This window comes from Talaromyces proteolyticus (genome assembly GCF_021365285.1).
Source record: "Talaromyces proteolyticus strain PMI_201 chromosome Unknown BGW36scaffold_3, whole genome shotgun sequence".
Lineage (NCBI taxonomy): Eukaryota > Fungi > Ascomycota > Eurotiomycetes > Eurotiales > Trichocomaceae > Talaromyces > Talaromyces proteolyticus.
The window spans coordinates 423357-441939 of NW_025764279.1; the positions used below are offsets into that span (position 1 = coordinate 423357).

Consider the following 18583-nt stretch of genomic DNA (forward strand, 5'->3'; position numbering starts at 1 on the left):
GATGGGAACGGTCTCGTGCGCAGCGTCGCATTTGCACTTGCACTTGCAGTTGCGGCGCTGTTGTTTGATAAAGGATTCTCCGTCTCACGGTCTCACTACTAATTATTAGTCCACCGCTTGAGGGAGAGACAGACAGGCCAAGTGATAGGCGTCCTGTGCGACATCACGATTCTGCTTGGCAAGCAAACACTGTGCACTTATTGGCCAGTCTATTTTCTGCGCGGCCCTCTTATCAGCGGAAACCTGTCCCACTTGGTCCGAATTGTTTCTCCTTCTAGACCAATATTCGTCGTTCGGTGCACTTGCTGCTTCAAGCAAGCTTTTCTGGGGTCGCATCAGGATTTTCGACGTAGGACTGGCTGCCTCCGTGCGTTTGACAGCCTGTACTTATTAAAGGGCGAGTTCCTGCTCGGCTGGCCGCGAGGTGTGGACTTCTCCAGCGATGGTGGATCTGTCCTACTAAGACCTTTTTTTCAACACTGGTCAATCGTGCTCAACCATGACTGTCGCAGAGAATGATCACCCGGCTGCGACCGGAGAGAACCAGCATGACGCTGTGCGAGATCCGGCTCTCAATCCGGCTAATGAGCACCACCACGCGCATCATCACCACACGGCCTTTGCCGAGAAAGGTCGTGAGGATGAGGTCGTCTACAGTCTTGGCACGACGGCTGAGAAATCCATCATCCCCGACCCAAGTCCGCTCGACCACTCTTACCCTGACAACAAGAACACCGACGTGAGCGACCTCGAGGATTTGGGTGAAGGCCGTGCCAAACGACCATGGCAACGGCGGATGATCAAGCAATGGCGCCATGTGTTGCATGCTGTGATTTGGCTTTTGTTTACTGGGTTAGTATGTCCAGTCTAAAAGTATTCCTTCCCTTGTCAGCGGCTCATATACTGGCAGCTGGTGGATTGCAGGCCTCATCCTTCATCGTTACGATATTGGCTGGTTAATTCCGTTTCTACTGTACCTCGCCATAACACTCCGTATTCTGTTTTTCTACGTGCCGATTACAATTGTCACCGTGCCAATGCGCTGGACATGGGACCACACCGCAACACCACTTGTTCCTCTGATTCCTAAAAAATTGAGATACCCTAGTGCCGGTCTACTGGTTGTTGCTGTGATTCTTGTGGGCTCATTTGCCTCGCCCGAAACACCACAAAATACCCGAGTCGACCGTGTTGTCAGTCTTGTTGGCCTGGGACTGCTCATATTCACGTTGTGGATAACCTCGAGAGACCGCAAGAAGATCAATTGGCAAGCAGTGATCGTTGGAATGCTGGTACAGTTCATTGTGGCCTTGTTCGTTCTTCGCACGAAGGCTGGATACGACATTTTCAATTTCATTTCCGGCCTGGCCACCGATTTGTTAGGATTTGCCACCCAGGGCGTGGAATTCCTGACGGCTACTCCCCTTCCTGATCTGATCAAGAACTGGTTTCTGGTCACTGTCATTCCAGCCATCATCTTCTTCGTCTCGCTTGTACAACTGCTCTATCACTTTGGTATCTTGCAATGGTTCATTGGCAAATTCGCCGTCTTCTTCTTCTGGGCCATGCATGTTTCCGGTGCTGAAGCTGTCGTCGCTGCTGCTTCTCCATTTATCGGTCAGGGAGAGTCGGCCATGTTAATTCGTCCGTTCGTAGCTCATTTGACCGAAGCAGAGCTTCACCAGGTCATGTGTTCTGGATTTGCAACCATTGCGGGTAGTGTGTTGATTGCTTACATCAAAATGGGTGTGAACCCTCAAGCACTGGTCTCATCCTGTGTCATGAGTATCCCTGCATCTCTCGCCGTATCCAAAATGCGTTGGCCAGAAACCGAGGAAACGCTGACATCCGGCCGTGTCGTTGTTCCCGACGACGACGAACACCGTGCCGCTAACGCACTCGAAGCTTTTGCAAATGGTGCCTGGCTAGGCTTGAAAATCGCAGGAATGATTGGCGCCACTCTTCTTTGCATTATTTCGTTGATTGGCCTAGTGAATGGCCTACTTACATGGTGGGGTCATTATCTCAACATCAATGGGGATGGCCTTACTTTGCAAATGATCCTGGGATATATCTGCTACCCAATTGCATTCTTCCTTGGTGTTTCGCGCGAGGGCGATGACATTTACCGTGTTGCCCAGCTTATTGGGTTGAAAATTATTTCGGTGAGTTTCATTATTAGTTTACAGAAGAGAAAATGCTAACAACTCCAGAACGAATTCGTCGCCTACCACGCTCTTGTAACCGAGCCCGACTACGCTAATCTCACTTCTCGCTCTCGTCTCATTGTCACATACGCTCTTTGCGGGTTTGCCAACATTGGCTCTCTGGGTAACCAGATCGGCGTGCTTGCTCAAATCGCACCGGGGCGCAGCGGTGACATTTCCCGTGTGGCGCTTTCTGCGCTGATAACCGGTGCACTTAGCACTTTTACTAGTGCCAGTATCGCTGGATTGGTTATCATTGATGAGTCCATGTAGTTCGTTATAATCTTGGAGTAGTCTAGCTGAATTACACTCAAGTTACCTTGAATTCTATTCTCAAGCAGCTGAAGTAACAGGTCTAGTTGGAAACTAATATCACAACTTATCCTATCTGCGCAAATGCCCAAGCTGCACATGTGCACTTTTTGATATGTACATGTATGCATATCAACGGGAAAACTATCTCCTCTTAAACAACAGCAACACCGTCCCACCACCAACTTTTATCGCCACATCCTCCTCCTTTGCAACGCCCATAACCCTTCTCACCTCCTCCATCGTCTCCCTCACACAATCCCTCTCTGTCCCTACAAGCTCCGGATGCGCTTCTCTCCACCTTGTCACCATACTCGCCGTATCCAGCCCCTTCTCCAGACTACTCAACATCGTTTTCCCTGCATCAGGGTCGTCGGCTGTGCTCTTCCCGAAAAACTCCTTACCGTCGCTGAGAATCCCGTCGCGGTCCCATTCTCGCCGTACAAAGTCTGATTCTGGGAACGCCGCCGAAAGCGCTGAATCGCCTGTCTGCCATGGCAGAATCAGATTGTCGTACATGTCACGCGAGAGCCGGTTGGGCGGGAGCTCATAGGGAGCGAGAACCTCGCGCTCTAGCCGGAACAGTGCTCTCTGGACCGCTGCTGCGTTGGGGGTTGAGGGGTCTGTATATCTTATGAGTACATGATTAAACAAATACTTTGATGAGGAGTATTTCATGACTCACGGCAGTACAATGACGCCTTGGTCCATAGTGCCACTGTTCCCCCTGGTTTCACCGCCTTCGCTGCATCGGCCCAGAACTCGGGCATGGAAAACCAATGTGCCTGTAGACTTTGCTCAGCATATATATAGAAGATGGAAAAGATCGGAAGAGACAAACCGCCATGGCAGCAGTGAGTAGATCAACCCCGGGGTAGGGGATAGCGCTGGCACACTCCTCGGCCGGCGAGACTGCGTACACCACGTCTCGGCCCGTCCGCGTATTGGCGCTTAGTTGCCGTGCTGAATTGATCATTTCTATGCTCGGGTCGAGGCCAATGGCGTGGTCGAATGAGGCGGCGAGGTCGCGGGTGGCATTGCCAGGACCGCAGCCGACGTCGGCGACGACGTCGAGATGGCCGCCTGTGGAGGTGTGGTGGGTGAGCAGGGTTTCGTAGAGGGCGCTGGAGTATGAGGGGCGCAGTTGGGCGTAGGTTTGGGCTTGGGAAGGGGTGTATGAGGTGAATGTAGGGTCTGAGAGGGGCATTTTATGGTCAATAAATGGATATCCAAATTTGATATATTTCAGGGTTGCCGGTTGTGATCCACAAATTTAATGCTTGATGGTACAGGCAGTTCAACAGGAAGATAGTAGTTATTCGGATCATCAGACGAAACCCAAGCAATTGGTGCAATGTTTCAAACATTGAGATTAGCTAGTAAGATTAATGCTGAGATGACTCATTCTATCCGCCATAGCATAGTGGGTTTATAATCATATCACTTTCGGCCCCCAAACCAATTTTAACAGAATAATGAATTCTAAAAGTTTATTGATTCATCAATTGATAAAATCATAACTGAAATGCTGTCATTGGACTGACCAAACTGCTCACTCCAATGCTCCAAACAAATAAAGTAGGTATCATAATACTATGCCTCAACGGCATGAAAGACCGACCTCAAATAAAGTATAAGCTTGAGAAGGAGAGAAAGTGAAATCAAGCAAAACGCCGCGCCAATATATGCAAACTGACTTGACCGATCCACGCCGTTCTCATCATGCTGAAACATGAAACAACGAACTACTACTCATCGTCTTCAATGTCGCGATGTCTTGCGAGAACCTGGCGCTTGAATTCTTCGGGGTTGCTGTCCCAGAACTCTGCGGCCTGGCCGTTCAACGGACTCGCACTGTAAATCGTTAGTTTAAGTAGATTTTGGGAAAAACCATACTGACTTATTGGGCTCGCCGAGAAGGCTCTGCAAGCTCAGTAGAACGCTCTGCACGTTGTATACGGCACTCCACTTGTCCTTCAAAATATCCAAACAAATGCGGCCGGAGAAGTCGACGTTGGGATGGTAGATAGGCGTCTTAAAAAGAACAGTCGGGGGAGCGTATGGATAGTTGTTAGGAAAGGCAAAGGAGAGCTTGAATGTCAAATTCTCGTAAGGCGTTTCCGTCGGTCCGTCGATGGTTGCTGTCCATGAGAGCAGGTTGCCATCAGCATTGGGGAAAGCGGAGATGCCGGGGGACGGAGAAAGCATGAGCTGGACGAGCTCTGACTGCAAGCTATAGCAGGAGAATAATTAATGCTGGTCTTCTAAAAACTCTCGGCAGACGAACCGTTTGGTGACACTCTGGGTGTCGGTGCGAGGAGCAGAGGCACCTAGCTTAGAGGCCTCGTGCGCCTGAGGGGCGGCGTTCTGAGTGTCTTCCATAGTGTAGTCCATATTTTCAAAGAGAAAAGAGAGGGAATCAAATCGAAGATCGATTTAAAGGTCGAGTAATTAGTCGATCTGGAGCTGGTCTGGAATGCAGCTAATGTGACGAGGACGGATGCGTCGATGGTGAGTGCGACCCACTAGTACGACTAGGTAGGATAAAAAACGAAGGTTGACGGGGTAGCAGGACAAATGCAGAGTGAATGCAAGAGAGAGATTGAGCGGAAGAAGAAGAAGCAATTGCAGTAATAGGAATTAATTAACTTATTATTCAGTGGGCGAGGAGGAAGAGAATAAGAGAACGTGAGAGAGCACTGGCGCTTTTGTTTACTCGCGGCCGGCCGGGGCAACGCGGCTGACTAACCCTAGCTGCATACGACCACAATTTTTATTCAATCTCCGCCTGTTGTTTCATTAATTCGCACCCAGTCGTTCTTAGTGTATTATTAGTTGCACAATAATATAAGTTAGTAATATAATAATAGTAGTAATGACTGGTCCAGAGCAATCGAGCACGAGCACGAGCACGCGACCGCTGCAGCTGGCTGCCAGCAGTCCTGGTTTCTGCAGACCATAATAATTAATGTTATTAGATAGCAATATTAATTAATATCCAATCATCATTACAGATATGAATAAAAGAGAACAATATGCCGCTGCTCTGTGTAAGCGTAGCGGGGTAAACACGCTGCCCGAAGAGGATAAAGTGTTTTGCGGGCAGCGACGCGACTGGCCGGCAACTTATTTGCCACATGAATGATTGATAACATTCAATCAATCCTCTCCAGTCACGAACAGTGACCGTCTCGAGTAGAGGCAATACAGGCATGCAGCACTCGCAGCTGGCCCCACTGCCAACAGAGCTGCCCTTTCGTATCGTGTCCAAAACAATCGGCCAGGGCGCGTATGCATGGTTCGTGCTCCTCCAGTTTATGTTTTGTTTCCTGCGTGTCTAACTCTGTCAGCATCAAGAAAGCCTGCCCCCTCCAGCACGAAAACCCAGTCTTCGCCGTCAAATTCATCCACAAGGAATACGCCGCCCGCCATGGTAAGATCGGCGCCAGGCAGCTGCAGATGGAGGTGACTGTCCACAAGCACATCGGCGACCACAACAACATCATCTCCTTCTTTCACACTGGCGAGGACGCGACTTGGCGATGGATAGCCATGGAGCTGGCCGAAGGCGGCGACTTGTTTGACAAGATCGAAGCTGACGAGGGAGTCGGCGAGACCATCGCCCACCTCTACTTCACCCAGCTGATCAGTGCCGTGAGCTACATGCACTCGAGAGGCGTTGGCCACCGCGACATCAAACCAGAAAATATTTTGTTGTCTGACGATGGAAATTTGAAGATCGCAGATTTTGGTCTCGCCACTGTGTTTGAATATAATGGGAAGACGAAGATGTGTACAACATTATGTGGAAGCCCGCCGTACATAGCACCCGAGGTCATTGCGTGCAGTACGCGGGGCCAGGCAAAAGGGCCCGGCTATCGCGCTGATCTTGCAGACATCTGGTCCTGTGGAGTCGTTTTGTTCGTGTTACTCGCGGGCAATACTCCATGGGACAGTCCGACGGAGAACAGTTACGAGTTCAGCGAGTACGTTGAGAAGAATGCAAGGACCACCGATGAGCTCTGGCAGCGACTGCCCCCTGGTGTCTTGTCGCTCCTGCGTGGCATGATGAAGGTTGACTTGGCCAGCCGGTTCAGCATGGAAGATGTGAGGAGGCATCCGTGGTTTACGCAGCCGAATAATTATCTTTCTACGGAGGGCAAACTACGAGATCCCGTCAACATGGCAACCAGCATGTTCGAGTCCTTACACATCGACTTTAGCCAGGACCCTCTAGCTTCGTCCCAGCAACAACGAACCCGGGCTTCCTCGTCGGCGATGGACGTCGACTCTGCAGATGGCTTAGACGCGAGGTTATCATCCACGCAGCCCGAGATGCCCACGGATAATATTACCGTAGACTGGGACATGCCACTGGGCAATGGATATTCGTCAACACAACCACAAGACTACGCCATTCCAAACACCCAGGATTATTTCATGGCAGATCGTCTCGAAGACGAGCCAGCCATGTCGCAGTTCAGTCAGAACCCGTCGGTCCCGATCAGCCGAACCCAAAACGCGCAAAAGTTCCGAGATATCATTCCATCACGATCGATGAATCGGTTCTACTCAACCTGGGCATTGAAGCTTCTCGTGCCGTTTCTGAGTGAAGCTCTGCACCGTCTCGGAGTGCCGGTCCCAGCGCAGATTTCCGGCATCGACATGGGCGGTCCGGTTGTCATCCGGGTCGCGACCAAAGACCAGCGATTATGTTTGCTCCAGGGAACTATCATCGTGGAGTGTGTCTCGGATGGGCTGTTCGAGGTCGAGTTCAGCAAAGTCAAGGGTGATCCGCTGGAGTGGCGACGGTTTTTCAAAAAGGTCGCGGTGTTGTGCAAGGATGCAGTGTATAAGCCAGATCAGTAGAATGTGAATTGATATAACAATAATGTAGTCTGATCTAATTGCTTCTCTCTTCAATGTGCCGATGTAACAACACGTGCAGGCTAGTGGCTGGAGATGATCGAGATTATCTCACTCTGAAACAATTGCGGGGCAGGTCAAGAGTCGCCACGCTCGATGACTTGACAAGATCAAAAGACGCCATCAACGGGTTTAATAGTTAGTGCTCAGTAGTTAGTAGTGAGTACCGAGAGTGAGTAGTGAGGAGTGAGTAGATCAGCGATCAGCGCTACACGTGACGAGGTCTAGAAGCATGCCTGGCTTGCGGGGACATTCATGCTTGGGCTGGACAGAACATATTAATAATATTGCATCTTTCTTGCGTCTTTCTTGTCTTCTTCAATATTAAACAATAGTCTCTATCAGAACCAGCCCCCCATGCTGCCGTCACCCTCGCTTGCCCATGGACAGCCTTCCTGTAGAAATCGTGACCAAGATCATCGACCGTGAGTCTCCGTCCGGACCTGAACCCCCACACTGGTTAATCTACATCTACATTTACATATAGCCTGCTCTAGCTGACCTGCTTGTCACCGCCCTCACAGATCTCACCCCCGAGAGCAGGCCCAACTGCAACTTGTGTCACGGCGCTTCTTTGAGTTGGCGCGCGACAACTTTCTCTGGAGGCTCCATTGCCATGAGAGCTCGTGGACTGGCAGGGAGAGCCGCATCGCTGCTGGAAAATTGTCCGCGTCTTCGGTAGCTCCCCTCAGCACCCTCGGCCCAAGCACACTTCGGGCCTTGATCTATCCGTCACGCCAATCGCTTGACGCTAGCAGTGAGGATGGCTTCACTGCCCCCAGGATTGGACAGCGAAGTCGAGCCGCGGCCGAGTGGGATCCCTCGTTTGAGACTGAGGATGTGGACTGGTACTCGGAATACATTGCTCGCAACGGGCCGCTGTCGTTCTCCTGGCTGCAGTGTCCCACCAGCAATAGGAGGAAAGATGTCGTGCGGGATGTGAAGGGGATGGGGCTGCTCAGAGACTGGAGTTTCGCGCGAGAAGATAGAGTCATTGCCCCGTTAGAAGACGGAACTATTTGTGTGTGGGATTTGAATCATTCACACTCAAGCGCATCCCATCTTACAAAAGGTAGAATTGCCGGCACCAGCGAGTCTGGGGCGCTATTTTCGAATTTGTCAAAAAGAAGTGACAAGTCGCCGACGCGAAGTCCGGGGATGGAGTTTCTAGGCGTTGGCGAATGCATGAGCGTGGATTCCGTTCGGAAGCGGGCGTATATCTGCGTGGGGAATATCCTCAATGAGGTGGACTTGGAAACGTTACAGATTGTCCACCAGGAGAGATACGCCTGGTCTATTTTTGCTCTGTCGCAGGAAACAGACTACTCAGTGCCTATCACACTTGCTACAACGCTGAGTCTTCAAATCTACGATGCGCGTTTATCAACGCACGACGAGGAAGCAGAAATCAGTCTACGCTGTGAAAAGCACCCACCTAATTTCCTCCCCAATTCCAACCTATACAGCCATCCCGACTGTCAGGTCCTGCGGCTACTCCCTAACGGCCAGCCACCACAGCGCATCCGTAGCCCGGAACCAATTGAAAAAGGCGCCAACTACGCGCCTCTCTTCCAACCGGGGCCCTTGTCCATCTTACACCCTCCTACACCGCATGTCAACACTATTCTTCTAGCCGGCCGATTCCCCAGTATCCTCTGCTATGATCGACGAACCTTCCCCAAACTCCAACAGGCGATCCACTCCGGAGGCAGACTATGCGGCCTGACCTCCGTTCCTCCCCCCAACTTCCCCGTCTGTTCTCACCCACACTGGCTAAACAAACACACCGTCGTGGCTTGCGGTGAATACAACGGACGAGGCTCCCTTGAGCTCTACGACCTCGCCTTCTCAGGCTCTGACCCCCAGAGCGCAAATGCCGAGTCTACGATGCACACAGCGCGATATCAAAACCGCCAAAGCGCATCAAGCTCAAAACTCCTCTCCGTTGCCTCGCATGGCGCCCGCATCGTCTTCTCAGATTCGAACGGCAATATCAAGTGGATTGAGCGAGACGGTCGAACGGAGATTCGCCGCTGGAATATCAACACCGATCGGCCACAGTCGCCGCCCTCTAGTTTAGACAACGTCCCCGACGGGCTTATTTCCCCGTCAGGCATGTTCTGGTCCTCCGACGCTAATAGTCGGAACGCGGTGGCACGGAAGATTCTTCCTACGGACGCGAACTTGGATGGCGATGAGCTGCTCGTCTGGACAGGGGACCGGATAGGGCGGCTGAAGTTTTCCCATGACAATGATCATGTCGAGGAAGATGAATATAAGTATGACGACGAGGACCATATGATCTCTGATCTCGATCCAGCAGAAAGACAAACTCGGAGAGAGAGTCGCCAAGCCTTGCGCCGTCGCGAGCAGGAGTATGCGCATATGATGCGCTTGGCGTTAGAGCGACAGGCAGATGAAGTGCGATATATGGGGCGGCTGGGAATGGCATGATCGATATACGGTACAAAACTGATCCTATCTACGGTATAAATAATCTACACGATCATTTAATTGTCAATCATTGGAGGACGAGAAATTTCAATATCATGGTAATGAGTATATGATAGACTAGATTAACTACAAACCAACGCACAAGCAGTGCTTGTGCATTGTGCAAACCGATACTTGTTCTTATTCTATTACCTCTATAAGACAGATATACCAACATACATGTAATTGACCCTCAGTCTCGCTGTCTATTGCCCACTATTCTTGTACGCACTATATTGTCGTATTTTTAGACTGCAATTTTGTTAGTATACGATGTTAGGGTTAGTGTCAGTTTCGGCTTACAGATGACCGAGGCAATAACTAACAAATAATGTAATAATTAATAATAACGGCTGTCGAGGTTGAGAATTTGTTTGAGCCTTGGCGGAGAGAAGTGGAGACTGATTACTCGATGTTGTAGTAAATAATAAACTAATTAATTGCTTGCTCATCTCTGACAAACCAGCAGATATTGATATAATTCTAGAGCAGTCTACACTTGTTACTGGTACTATTACTATTACTATTCTTGACCAGCACAGGAATAGTTTGCCACCACCCGGCTTTTACTCTTTCCCTAAGCGGCCGCGACTTTGAGATTGTTCCCCGCACCGATTCTCGTATCCATCCATATCCGATCTCTCCCAGGGTATCAACTTCAACAAGCTACTCGTAAGAATTGACTCGCGGCAATTGCTATATTTCGGTAAACGAAAGTTGACAGCTGGATACACTGGCGATACTCAAATCTACTTGAATCACATACTCGTCGACAATCCGCGCATTGCCGAGAGGCAGAATACCTGCTTCAATACCAACACGAAACGATCGATTGAAAAGACAATACACCTACATATCAAACATAGATATGCCGTCAACAACAGACGATGACTTAAAATTTGATGCAGTGGAGGACGTCGTTGCTGCATTCCGTACGTTTTTTTCCTCTCACAACTTGGCTCATAAGTGGCGGTCAATTTTATATCCATTCAATCACATTACATATACTCTCCTCTATTGCTAACTTAACCGAATGACAGGAAATGGCGAGTTCGTCATAGTCCTCGACTCCCAAGACCGCGAGAACGAGGGCGATCTAATCATCGCTGCCGAGGCAGTCACAGAAGCCCAGATGGCCTTTCTTGTTCGATACTCGAGGTGCGAACCATACATACCTAATGAACTGAAACAAAATATTCTAATTGCACATTCCAGTGGCTATGTCTGCGCGCCCATCCTCCCCTCGCACGCCGATAATCTCCTCCTCCCGCAGATGGTTACCAACAACGCCGACCCCCTCATCACAGCTTACACCATCTCCATTGACTCAAACAACGCATCCGTAACGACGGGCATCTCGGCGCATGACCGCGCCTTGACGTGTCGCCAGCTAGCAGACCCGAAAATCACCGCCGCTAACTTCCGTCGTCCAGGACACATTCTGCCCCTACGCGCGCGTCAGGGCGGCGTGCGCGAAAGGAGAGGGCATACAGAGGCGGCTATTGATCTGTGTCGATTGGCGGGGCGCGCGCCGGCGGGTGTGATCGGTGAGCTGGTCGAGGAGGGTAATCTGGTGGAGGGCGTGGCAGAGATTAAGGGCAATAATGGCATGATGCGCAGGGATTCTTGTCTGCGGTTTGGCAAGCGGTTCGGCATAAAAGTTACGACGATTGAGGATATGGTGGCGTATTTGAAAAAGGTGGATCCGTCGGGGAATTTGAATTTGGCTGTTTCGAATGGGCACCATTGAGATGGGTTTTTTTCTCCTTTTTTGGGGTTTGTTGATGGTGTATTAGTGGCTGCTTTGACGCCGATTGATAGATGATACCGTGTGTTATACTAGCGACTGGTGCATATATGTTATACATGTACATGCAGAACACAGAAATAGAAAAAGGGCGTGCACAGGATTGTCTTTAATTCAAGTTCTTTATTGGGTATCTGTCTCATCCTACTTTTCATGGCCGTCTTAAAAGTACAGTCTTTGCGGAATGAGCGCGCATTGCAGAAAATAATAATATACAACAAATTAAACCCCAACGCCAATGCAATGCATACCGGAAATGTCGAATAAATGATGCCTTATCTATCGTTTCATATGCGAATAATCTCTCAGAATTCCCATCATATGGGTGTTGGTCGTCTTGCCCGTTCGCCGGGGTTTCTTGGTCTTCTTTTGCTCGATCTTCACCCGTGGTTTGACCACTTTGTTCTTGTTGGCCGGTATCATCCCGGCCTTTTCAAGCTCCTCTGTAACGCGCTGCTGGTCGGGGATTTTCGTCTTCTCCCATATATTCCGAAACTCGTCATCAAAGTGATGGACGAGTGACGGATCATTGGCCCAAACCATCTTCGGGTGATTGTCTTTTTTGTTGCGTGTCACCAGCAATTTGCCTTCTTTCTCGAGCTTATCGATTCCCTGTTCCACATCAGGCCAGCCCTCCTTCAAATCCTTGACAGAAATGCCCGTCATGGTTGTTTGCGCCTGCAGCTTTTGCAGCAGCTGCTCTTCGGTGCGGATATCATGCGGCGGCCGGAAGCTGAATGTTCCCTTTCCCCCATCTCCCGCAGGATCGTAGTTGATCTTTTCGTGGACCTGCAAGATACTTCGCAGCGCACGAACGTAGCCTTGGTCATGTCGTCGTTCTTGCAGCGAGAGATACCCAACAATATCCTCGAACGTGAGTGGCGCATTCTTTTCCTTTAGCTTCTGGATTGCGTAGAGCACATTGGTCATGATATCCTTCCCCGTGCCGGTATCTGCGGGCTGGGAGTACACAATGTTAGGGTCATGGCGGCGTCGTTGCTCACCACCCGCACCTGGGGTGCCGGGGGTGGATGCGGATTGTGAAGGAGTTGAAGAGGTAGGTTGGCTGTTGCCGACGATGCGTCTCTGCTGTGGTAATCGGCCGGCTGATGAGACGACGCTGGCGTTGAAATTATTGATCTGCTGCTGCAGGTAAGACATGATGGATGGTTTCGCCTGAGAGCCGAGGCTAGAGAGACTTGCAGAAGCGAGTGACGGTCAGGTTAGTCCCTTCGCCTGCTGCGGAGCCGTATAAAGAAAGAAAAGCAAAGAATAAACAACCCATAAAAGAAAGCGCAGGCCAAACGTGCCTCCTGAGAAAAGGTAGAGAAATGGAATGAATGTCAAGGCTGAAGTCAAGGCAGCCGATCACGTGCCCCAGCCACCGCCGTCTCAGCCGCGCTAACCAGTCCGAGGAGCTAGTTCCTCACCTCTTCTTAACGCGCCGCATCGCTCGCTTTGTTGAGGTCAACACCCCTCGCCAGCGACATGCCCTGATCCTGTACAATTGCGTCCTGTGCCAGAATCTCCGCATTGCACATACGCGCCTCGATTGCCTTTCCCATCGCTCACTCCCCCTTCATATTCTGCGAGTTCTTCATCTGCGCATCCGGGGCTCTTCCTGACTTCACACCTAGCCAGCGGCCTGTTGAGGCCATCAGGAACTCAACATGGCTGCAGCCACAATCGAGATACCCTTTCTTGCCGCGCACTACGGTGTCTCGGAAGACAGCTTGACTACACTCACTCAGGCTCCCACCGTTGACCTGGTCAATCAGTTGTTGGAGAGGATCTCGGCCAAGGCCCGGGAATTCGATGAGCTGAAATCGGATAAACTGCGTATCGAAGTCGAGCTGGAAAACTCGGTTCGTTCGAGTGAATCTAAAACGAAAGTTCTGAAGTCTTCGGTGGAGAAAGGGTTGAGCGAGATACACAGTCTTCGCACCCGCCTCCAGGAATCAGGTATGTCCTGTCGGTAGCGAACATAGCTTCTCCTCCTTCTAACTGTGGTGTAGAAAATAATAGGTCGAACCTCGAATCTGAGATTTCTACAATCAAGTCCTCGACTACTTCAAATGAATCTGAGGTCAACGGTCTCAAATCTCGAATTACGTCCCTCGAGACGTCGAATCGCGATACTTTAGCTCTCTTAGAATCGAAAACATCAGCCTATGACAAGCTTTCAGAGGAGCTGTCTGCCACACACCAGAAAACTGTTGAGTTAAGACGACAACTTTCTACGGTGGAACAAAATCTCCAGGCAGCAAATTCGGCATCTGCAAGTTCCCGGTTCCGCGAACAAAGCCTCCAGCAAGAGCTTGACTTGACTAAGAAAAACAACGAGTACTTTGAAACGGAACTCCAGACCAAATCTGCCGAGTATCTCAAATTCCGCAAGGAAAAGGGTGCCCGAATTTCTGAACTCCAACGCGAAATTGAAGAAGCTTCGACAACTATCGACCAACTCCGCCGAAACGAAAACAACCTCAAAGGTCGACTGGACGATGTTGAACACAAATATGAAGAGTCGATTGCTGCTATGCAAGCTCTCAGGGAAGAGTTCACGTCCACAAGCGAATCACTGCGGATTGAACTCGAAAGTGTCAACCGTTTAGCAGAGCTCCAAGGAAATGCAGCCGCGACCGCCAAACAACGAGTTCAAGAATGCCAGCTTTCACTAGAAAAGGCTCGAGACGACGCCGCTGAGGAAATTTCGCGATTACGCGTGGAAACCGAAACCGAACATGCAGACAAGGAGGCAGCTGAACGCAAGATCGTTGAGCTGGAAACTCGGCTAAGCCAGCTTGAATCCCAAGGACCTTTTAGCCCTGCTCCTCTCAATGGCGGACCTTCTACACCGCTTCGCCCGTCTACTCCTGTTGGTGCATTTTCGCCCCGTACGTCAAAGTCCAGAGGTGGTTTGACAATGACGCAACTATATTCCGAATACGACCGAGTACGATCGCAGCTTCTTGCCGAACAACGCAACAATGCTGAGTTGAAAACGGCCCTTGATGAGATGGTGCAGGATTTGGAATCAAGCAAGCCTGAGATAGACGACTTGCGTACTGATCATGCGAGACTCGAGAATGCCGTTATGGAAATGTCGAACATTCTTGAGACCTCTGGAAAAGAACGGGATGAGGCTACCCGAGAAGCTAGGAAATGGCGTGGCCAGGTGGAAGGCTTGACAAAAGAAACCGAGATTCTGAGACAACAACTTCGAGATCTCAGCGCCCAAGTTAAAGTCTTGGTCTTGGAGGTTGCTCTTTCCAAGGATGGCCAGGAGTATGATAGGGAAGAACTGGAGAAGATCGCTCGGAATGAGATGGAGGAATCGATGACAAACCTTAACTCTACCGGTCGTTTCATTACACAAAATCTCACAACATTCAAAGACCTCAACGAACTTCAGGAGCAAAATGTCACCCTTCGTCGTATGCTTCGAGATATCGGTGACCGCATGGAAAGCCAGGAAGCCCGCGAACGAGAAACATCCTATCAGCAGGACCAAGAGGAGCTTAAAGAACTCCGCATTCGTGTTCAGACATATCGTGATGAAATCACTAATCTCACTGCCCAAACAAAGAGCTACGTCAAGGAACGTGATACATTCCGTAGCATGCTCATGCGTCGAGGCCAAGCTACCGGCGATAACTCGATATTCTCACAATCAGTTCCCCTTGGATCAGCACCACCCACGATACCGCAACAATCCCCTGACGGTACGGACTATGCAGATTTGCTTCGTAAAGTGCAGGCACATTTTGATACTTTCCGACAAGAGACGGCTACAGATCACTCAGCCATGAAACAGCAGGTCAACGATCTTTCACGCAAAAACAGCGAGTTGATGAGCGAGGCTAGCAGGCTAAACAGCCAGCTTAGTGCGGCTGCACAGAGAGCTGAACTGCTACAGAATAATTTCAACATGCTCAAGAACGAGAACAGCGAAATTCAAAAACGCTACTCCACCTTGTTGGAGAATATCAATCGCCAAGAAATCAGGACGCAACAAGCTGCCGAAGATTTGGTTGTCGCCAAGGGGCTAGTTGACAGCCTGCAACGTGAAAACGCTAATCTTAAAGCAGAGAAGGATCTATGGAAGAACATTGAAAAGCGACTGATTGAAGACAACGAATCACTGAGGAATGAACGGGGCAGACTGGACTCCTTGAACGCTAATCTACAGAATATTCTTAACGAACGCGAGCATACAGATGCCGAAAGTCGTCGTCGTCTGCAACATAGCATCGAGTCTCTCGAATCGGAACTTCAGTCAACCAAGAGGAAGCTTAATGATGAGCTTGAAGACGCCAAACGTTCTACTTTACGCCGAGAATACGAACATGAGCAGAGTCAGAAGAGGATCGATGACTTGGTCACTAGTCTCACTTCTGTTCGCGAGGAGTTGATTGGAGCTAAGACCAGCCGTGATCACTTGCAATCACGAGTCGACGAACTCACGGTTGAACTGAAGAGTGCTGAGGAACGACTCCAGGTGTTGCAGTCCAGGCCTAGCACCACTTCTGTACCCTCGGCCTCGACAGAAGCCACTGCCGATGCGGGTGAAACTACAGGCACAAGCGGCCTAACTCGAGAACAAGAATTGGCGATTGAAGTATCAGAATTGAAACGCGATCTTGAGCTTGCCAAAACCGATTTGGAGCACGCAAGAGAACAAGTTGAGGATTATAAGGCTATTAGCCAAGCAACTGAAGAGCGTTTACAATCGGTTTCTGAAACGCAAGATCAGTACCGCGAGGAAACCGAACGACTCGTGCAAGAGAAAGACAACAAGATCCAAGATCTTGAGAAGCGAATTGAAGAAATTTCTTCCGAACTTTCTACGACCAATACCGAACTGTCCCGCCTGCGTGATGAACAGGGCGAGGTTTCTCGAAGATTTGATGAACAAAAAGCTGGCTACGAATCGGACATCATTCGTCTCAAGGAGGAAGCTGAGCGCCAACTTGAGAATGCTAAAACATACGAGCAAAGCGTGCAGGCGCAGGCAGAGATTGCTCAACAAGCACAGCAAAACTACGAGAATGAGCTGCTTAAACATGCCGAGGCTGCGAAACAACTCCAAGCGGTCCGTTCTGAGGCTAATCAGTTGCGTCTAGACATTGTCGACGTTAAAACCCAAGCTGAAAACTCCAAGAAAGATCTTACACAGAAAGAAGAAAGCTGGAAAGAACAGAAAGACCGTTATGAGAGGGAGATTACTGACCTGCAGAAACGCCGTGATGAAGTTTTACACCAGAATTCTCTATTGCACAATCAGCTAGAAAACATCACCAAGCAAATCTCGTCTTTGCAAAAAGACCGCGCTAATATTGCTGCGGGCGAAGAAGAGACAGATGGTGCAAGCTCAAGCCTTGAGTCGCTGCAAGAAGTAATCAAGTATCTACGGAGAGAGAAGGAGATTGTTGAGGTTCAATACCACCTCTCTACCCAGGAAAGCAAACGACTTCGCCAGCAGTTTGACTACACGCAATCTCAACTAGACGACACCCGGCTCAAATTAGAGCAGCAACGACGTGCCGCTGCTGATAGCGACCACCATACCCTCAGTCATAACAAGCTCGTTGAGACCCTTAACGAGTTGAATGTCTTCCGCGAAAGCAGTGTGACTCTACGAAACCAAGCTCGACAGGCAGAAGCGTCCGTTGCTGAAAAGACTGCTCGCGTCGAAGAACTCACTGAGCAAATCGAACCTCTCAAGAACAAGATCCGAGAACTGGAGAACCTTGTAGAGACTAAAGAGGAGGAGATGAAGTTGGTGCATGAAGATCGGGACCGGTGGCAACAACGCACTGAAACCATCTTGCAGAAATACAACCGTGTCGATCCCACTGAAATGGAAGCCCTCAAGGAGAAACTTGACGGGTTAGAGAAAGAACGCGACGAAGCCGTCGAAGCACGCGCCGCTCTCCAAAGCCAGATTGACAGCTTCCCAGAACAGCTTTCGAAAGCGGCTGAGGACGGTAAAACAGAACTTCGCGGAAAATTAACAGAGCAGTTCAAAGCGCGATCAAAGGAATTAAGCGGACGCGTGAATGCCAAGCAAGCTGAATTGAATGCTGTACAACAAGAGAAAGAAGTCCTCCAGGAGGAGCTTTCAACAACACGCGAAGAGCTTAGCCGGTTGAAGTCCACTCCTGCGGAAACACCTATAAATTCAATGCAAGTCGAAGGAGAACCAGCTGCTCTTGCAGTCCAAACAACCGCCGCACCACTCACCGCCGACGAGGAGAAGGTCAAGTCTTTGGAAGAGAAGATTACGCGCTTGGAAGCTGCTCTGGCTGAAAAGGAAGCACAGTTTGATGCCAAGGTCAAGGAGCGTTCCGACAAAATGAAAGAAACGTTCAACAGCAAACTGGCAGAGATTCGCAACAACCATAAACAGGAGATTGAGAATCTCAAAGCGCAACAACAGCCGTCTGTCGAACCTACACAACCATCCGAGGCTCCAGCCCCGGGAACGCCTGCGAAGACCGAAGCTGGACAACTGCCGGAACTCACTGATGGTCAAGTCAGAGATCTTGTGGCTAAGAATGAGACGATCAAAGAGATTATCAAAAGAAATATTCAAACACAAGTCAACAAGTTGAAGGCGCAGCTGCAGCAAGAAGGCCATAATCAACCTGCCACAGGCCCAAGCCCCGAAGCTATTGCCGACCTAGAAAAGAAATTCGCGGAAGAACGGGGGCGCCTGAAGAAGGCTGCTGACGAAACAACCGAAGAGAAAGTCAAGTCAGCAATTGAATTGAACGACAAGAAGATCGCTGTCAAGATCAGCATGCTCGAGACGCGCGCCAGGGGTGCCATGGCC

At 50.0% G+C, this 18583-nt stretch overlaps 6 protein-coding genes across 6 annotated transcripts; 3 read left to right on the top strand and 3 right to left on the bottom strand.

Annotated features, from left to right (window-relative positions):
- Positions 1-3: 3 nt before the first annotated feature.
- Positions 4-2480, top strand: BGW36DRAFT_445258 (H+/nucleoside cotransporter; the record flags this gene model as incomplete). The annotated part of the gene is made up of 3 exons (XM_046221666.1): positions 4-852; positions 893-2165; positions 2214-2480. Exons 1-3 carry the CDS (start codon positions 500-502, stop codon positions 2478-2480), a joined length of 1893 nt encoding a protein of 630 aa, XP_046075026.1. The 5' UTR covers positions 4-499.
- Positions 2481-2663: 183 nt separating this feature from the next.
- On the bottom strand, positions 2664-3726 carry BGW36DRAFT_290002 (S-adenosyl-L-methionine-dependent methyltransferase; the record flags this gene model as incomplete). Its single annotated transcript, XM_046210721.1, has 3 exons — positions 2664-3142; positions 3205-3304; positions 3361-3726. The coding sequence occupies 3 exons, from the start codon at positions 3724-3726 to the stop codon at positions 2664-2666; spliced, it is 945 nt and encodes a 314-aa protein (XP_046075027.1).
- A 541-nt stretch (positions 3727-4267) lies between these two features.
- BGW36DRAFT_355805 (putative ubiquitin conjugating enzyme) lies at positions 4268-4913 on the bottom strand (the record flags this gene model as incomplete). The annotated part of the gene is made up of 3 exons (XM_046213690.1): positions 4268-4373; positions 4420-4752; positions 4807-4913. 3 exons carry the CDS (start codon positions 4911-4913, stop codon positions 4268-4270), a joined length of 546 nt encoding a protein of 181 aa, XP_046075028.1.
- Positions 4914-5731: 818 nt separating this feature from the next.
- Positions 5732-7388, top strand: BGW36DRAFT_394486 (putative serine/threonine protein kinase; the record flags this gene model as incomplete). The annotated part of the gene is made up of 2 exons (XM_046217919.1): positions 5732-5817; positions 5870-7388. 2 exons carry the CDS (start codon positions 5732-5734, stop codon positions 7386-7388), a joined length of 1605 nt encoding a protein of 534 aa, XP_046075029.1.
- Positions 7389-8375: 987 nt separating this feature from the next.
- Positions 8376-11850, top strand: BGW36DRAFT_314150 (uncharacterized protein). The gene is made up of 2 exons (XM_046212531.1): positions 8376-9844; positions 11154-11850. Exons 1-2 carry the CDS (start codon positions 8394-8396, stop codon positions 11686-11688), a joined length of 1986 nt encoding a protein of 661 aa, XP_046075030.1. The 5' UTR covers positions 8376-8393; the 3' UTR covers positions 11689-11850.
- On the bottom strand, positions 11851-13068 carry BGW36DRAFT_371262 (putative transcription initiation factor TFIIE, beta subunit). The gene has a single exon (XM_046215355.1). It carries the CDS (start codon positions 12904-12906, stop codon positions 12025-12027), a length of 882 nt encoding a protein of 293 aa, XP_046075031.1. The 5' UTR covers positions 12907-13068; the 3' UTR covers positions 11851-12024.
- Positions 13069-18583: the final 5515 nt, after the last annotated feature.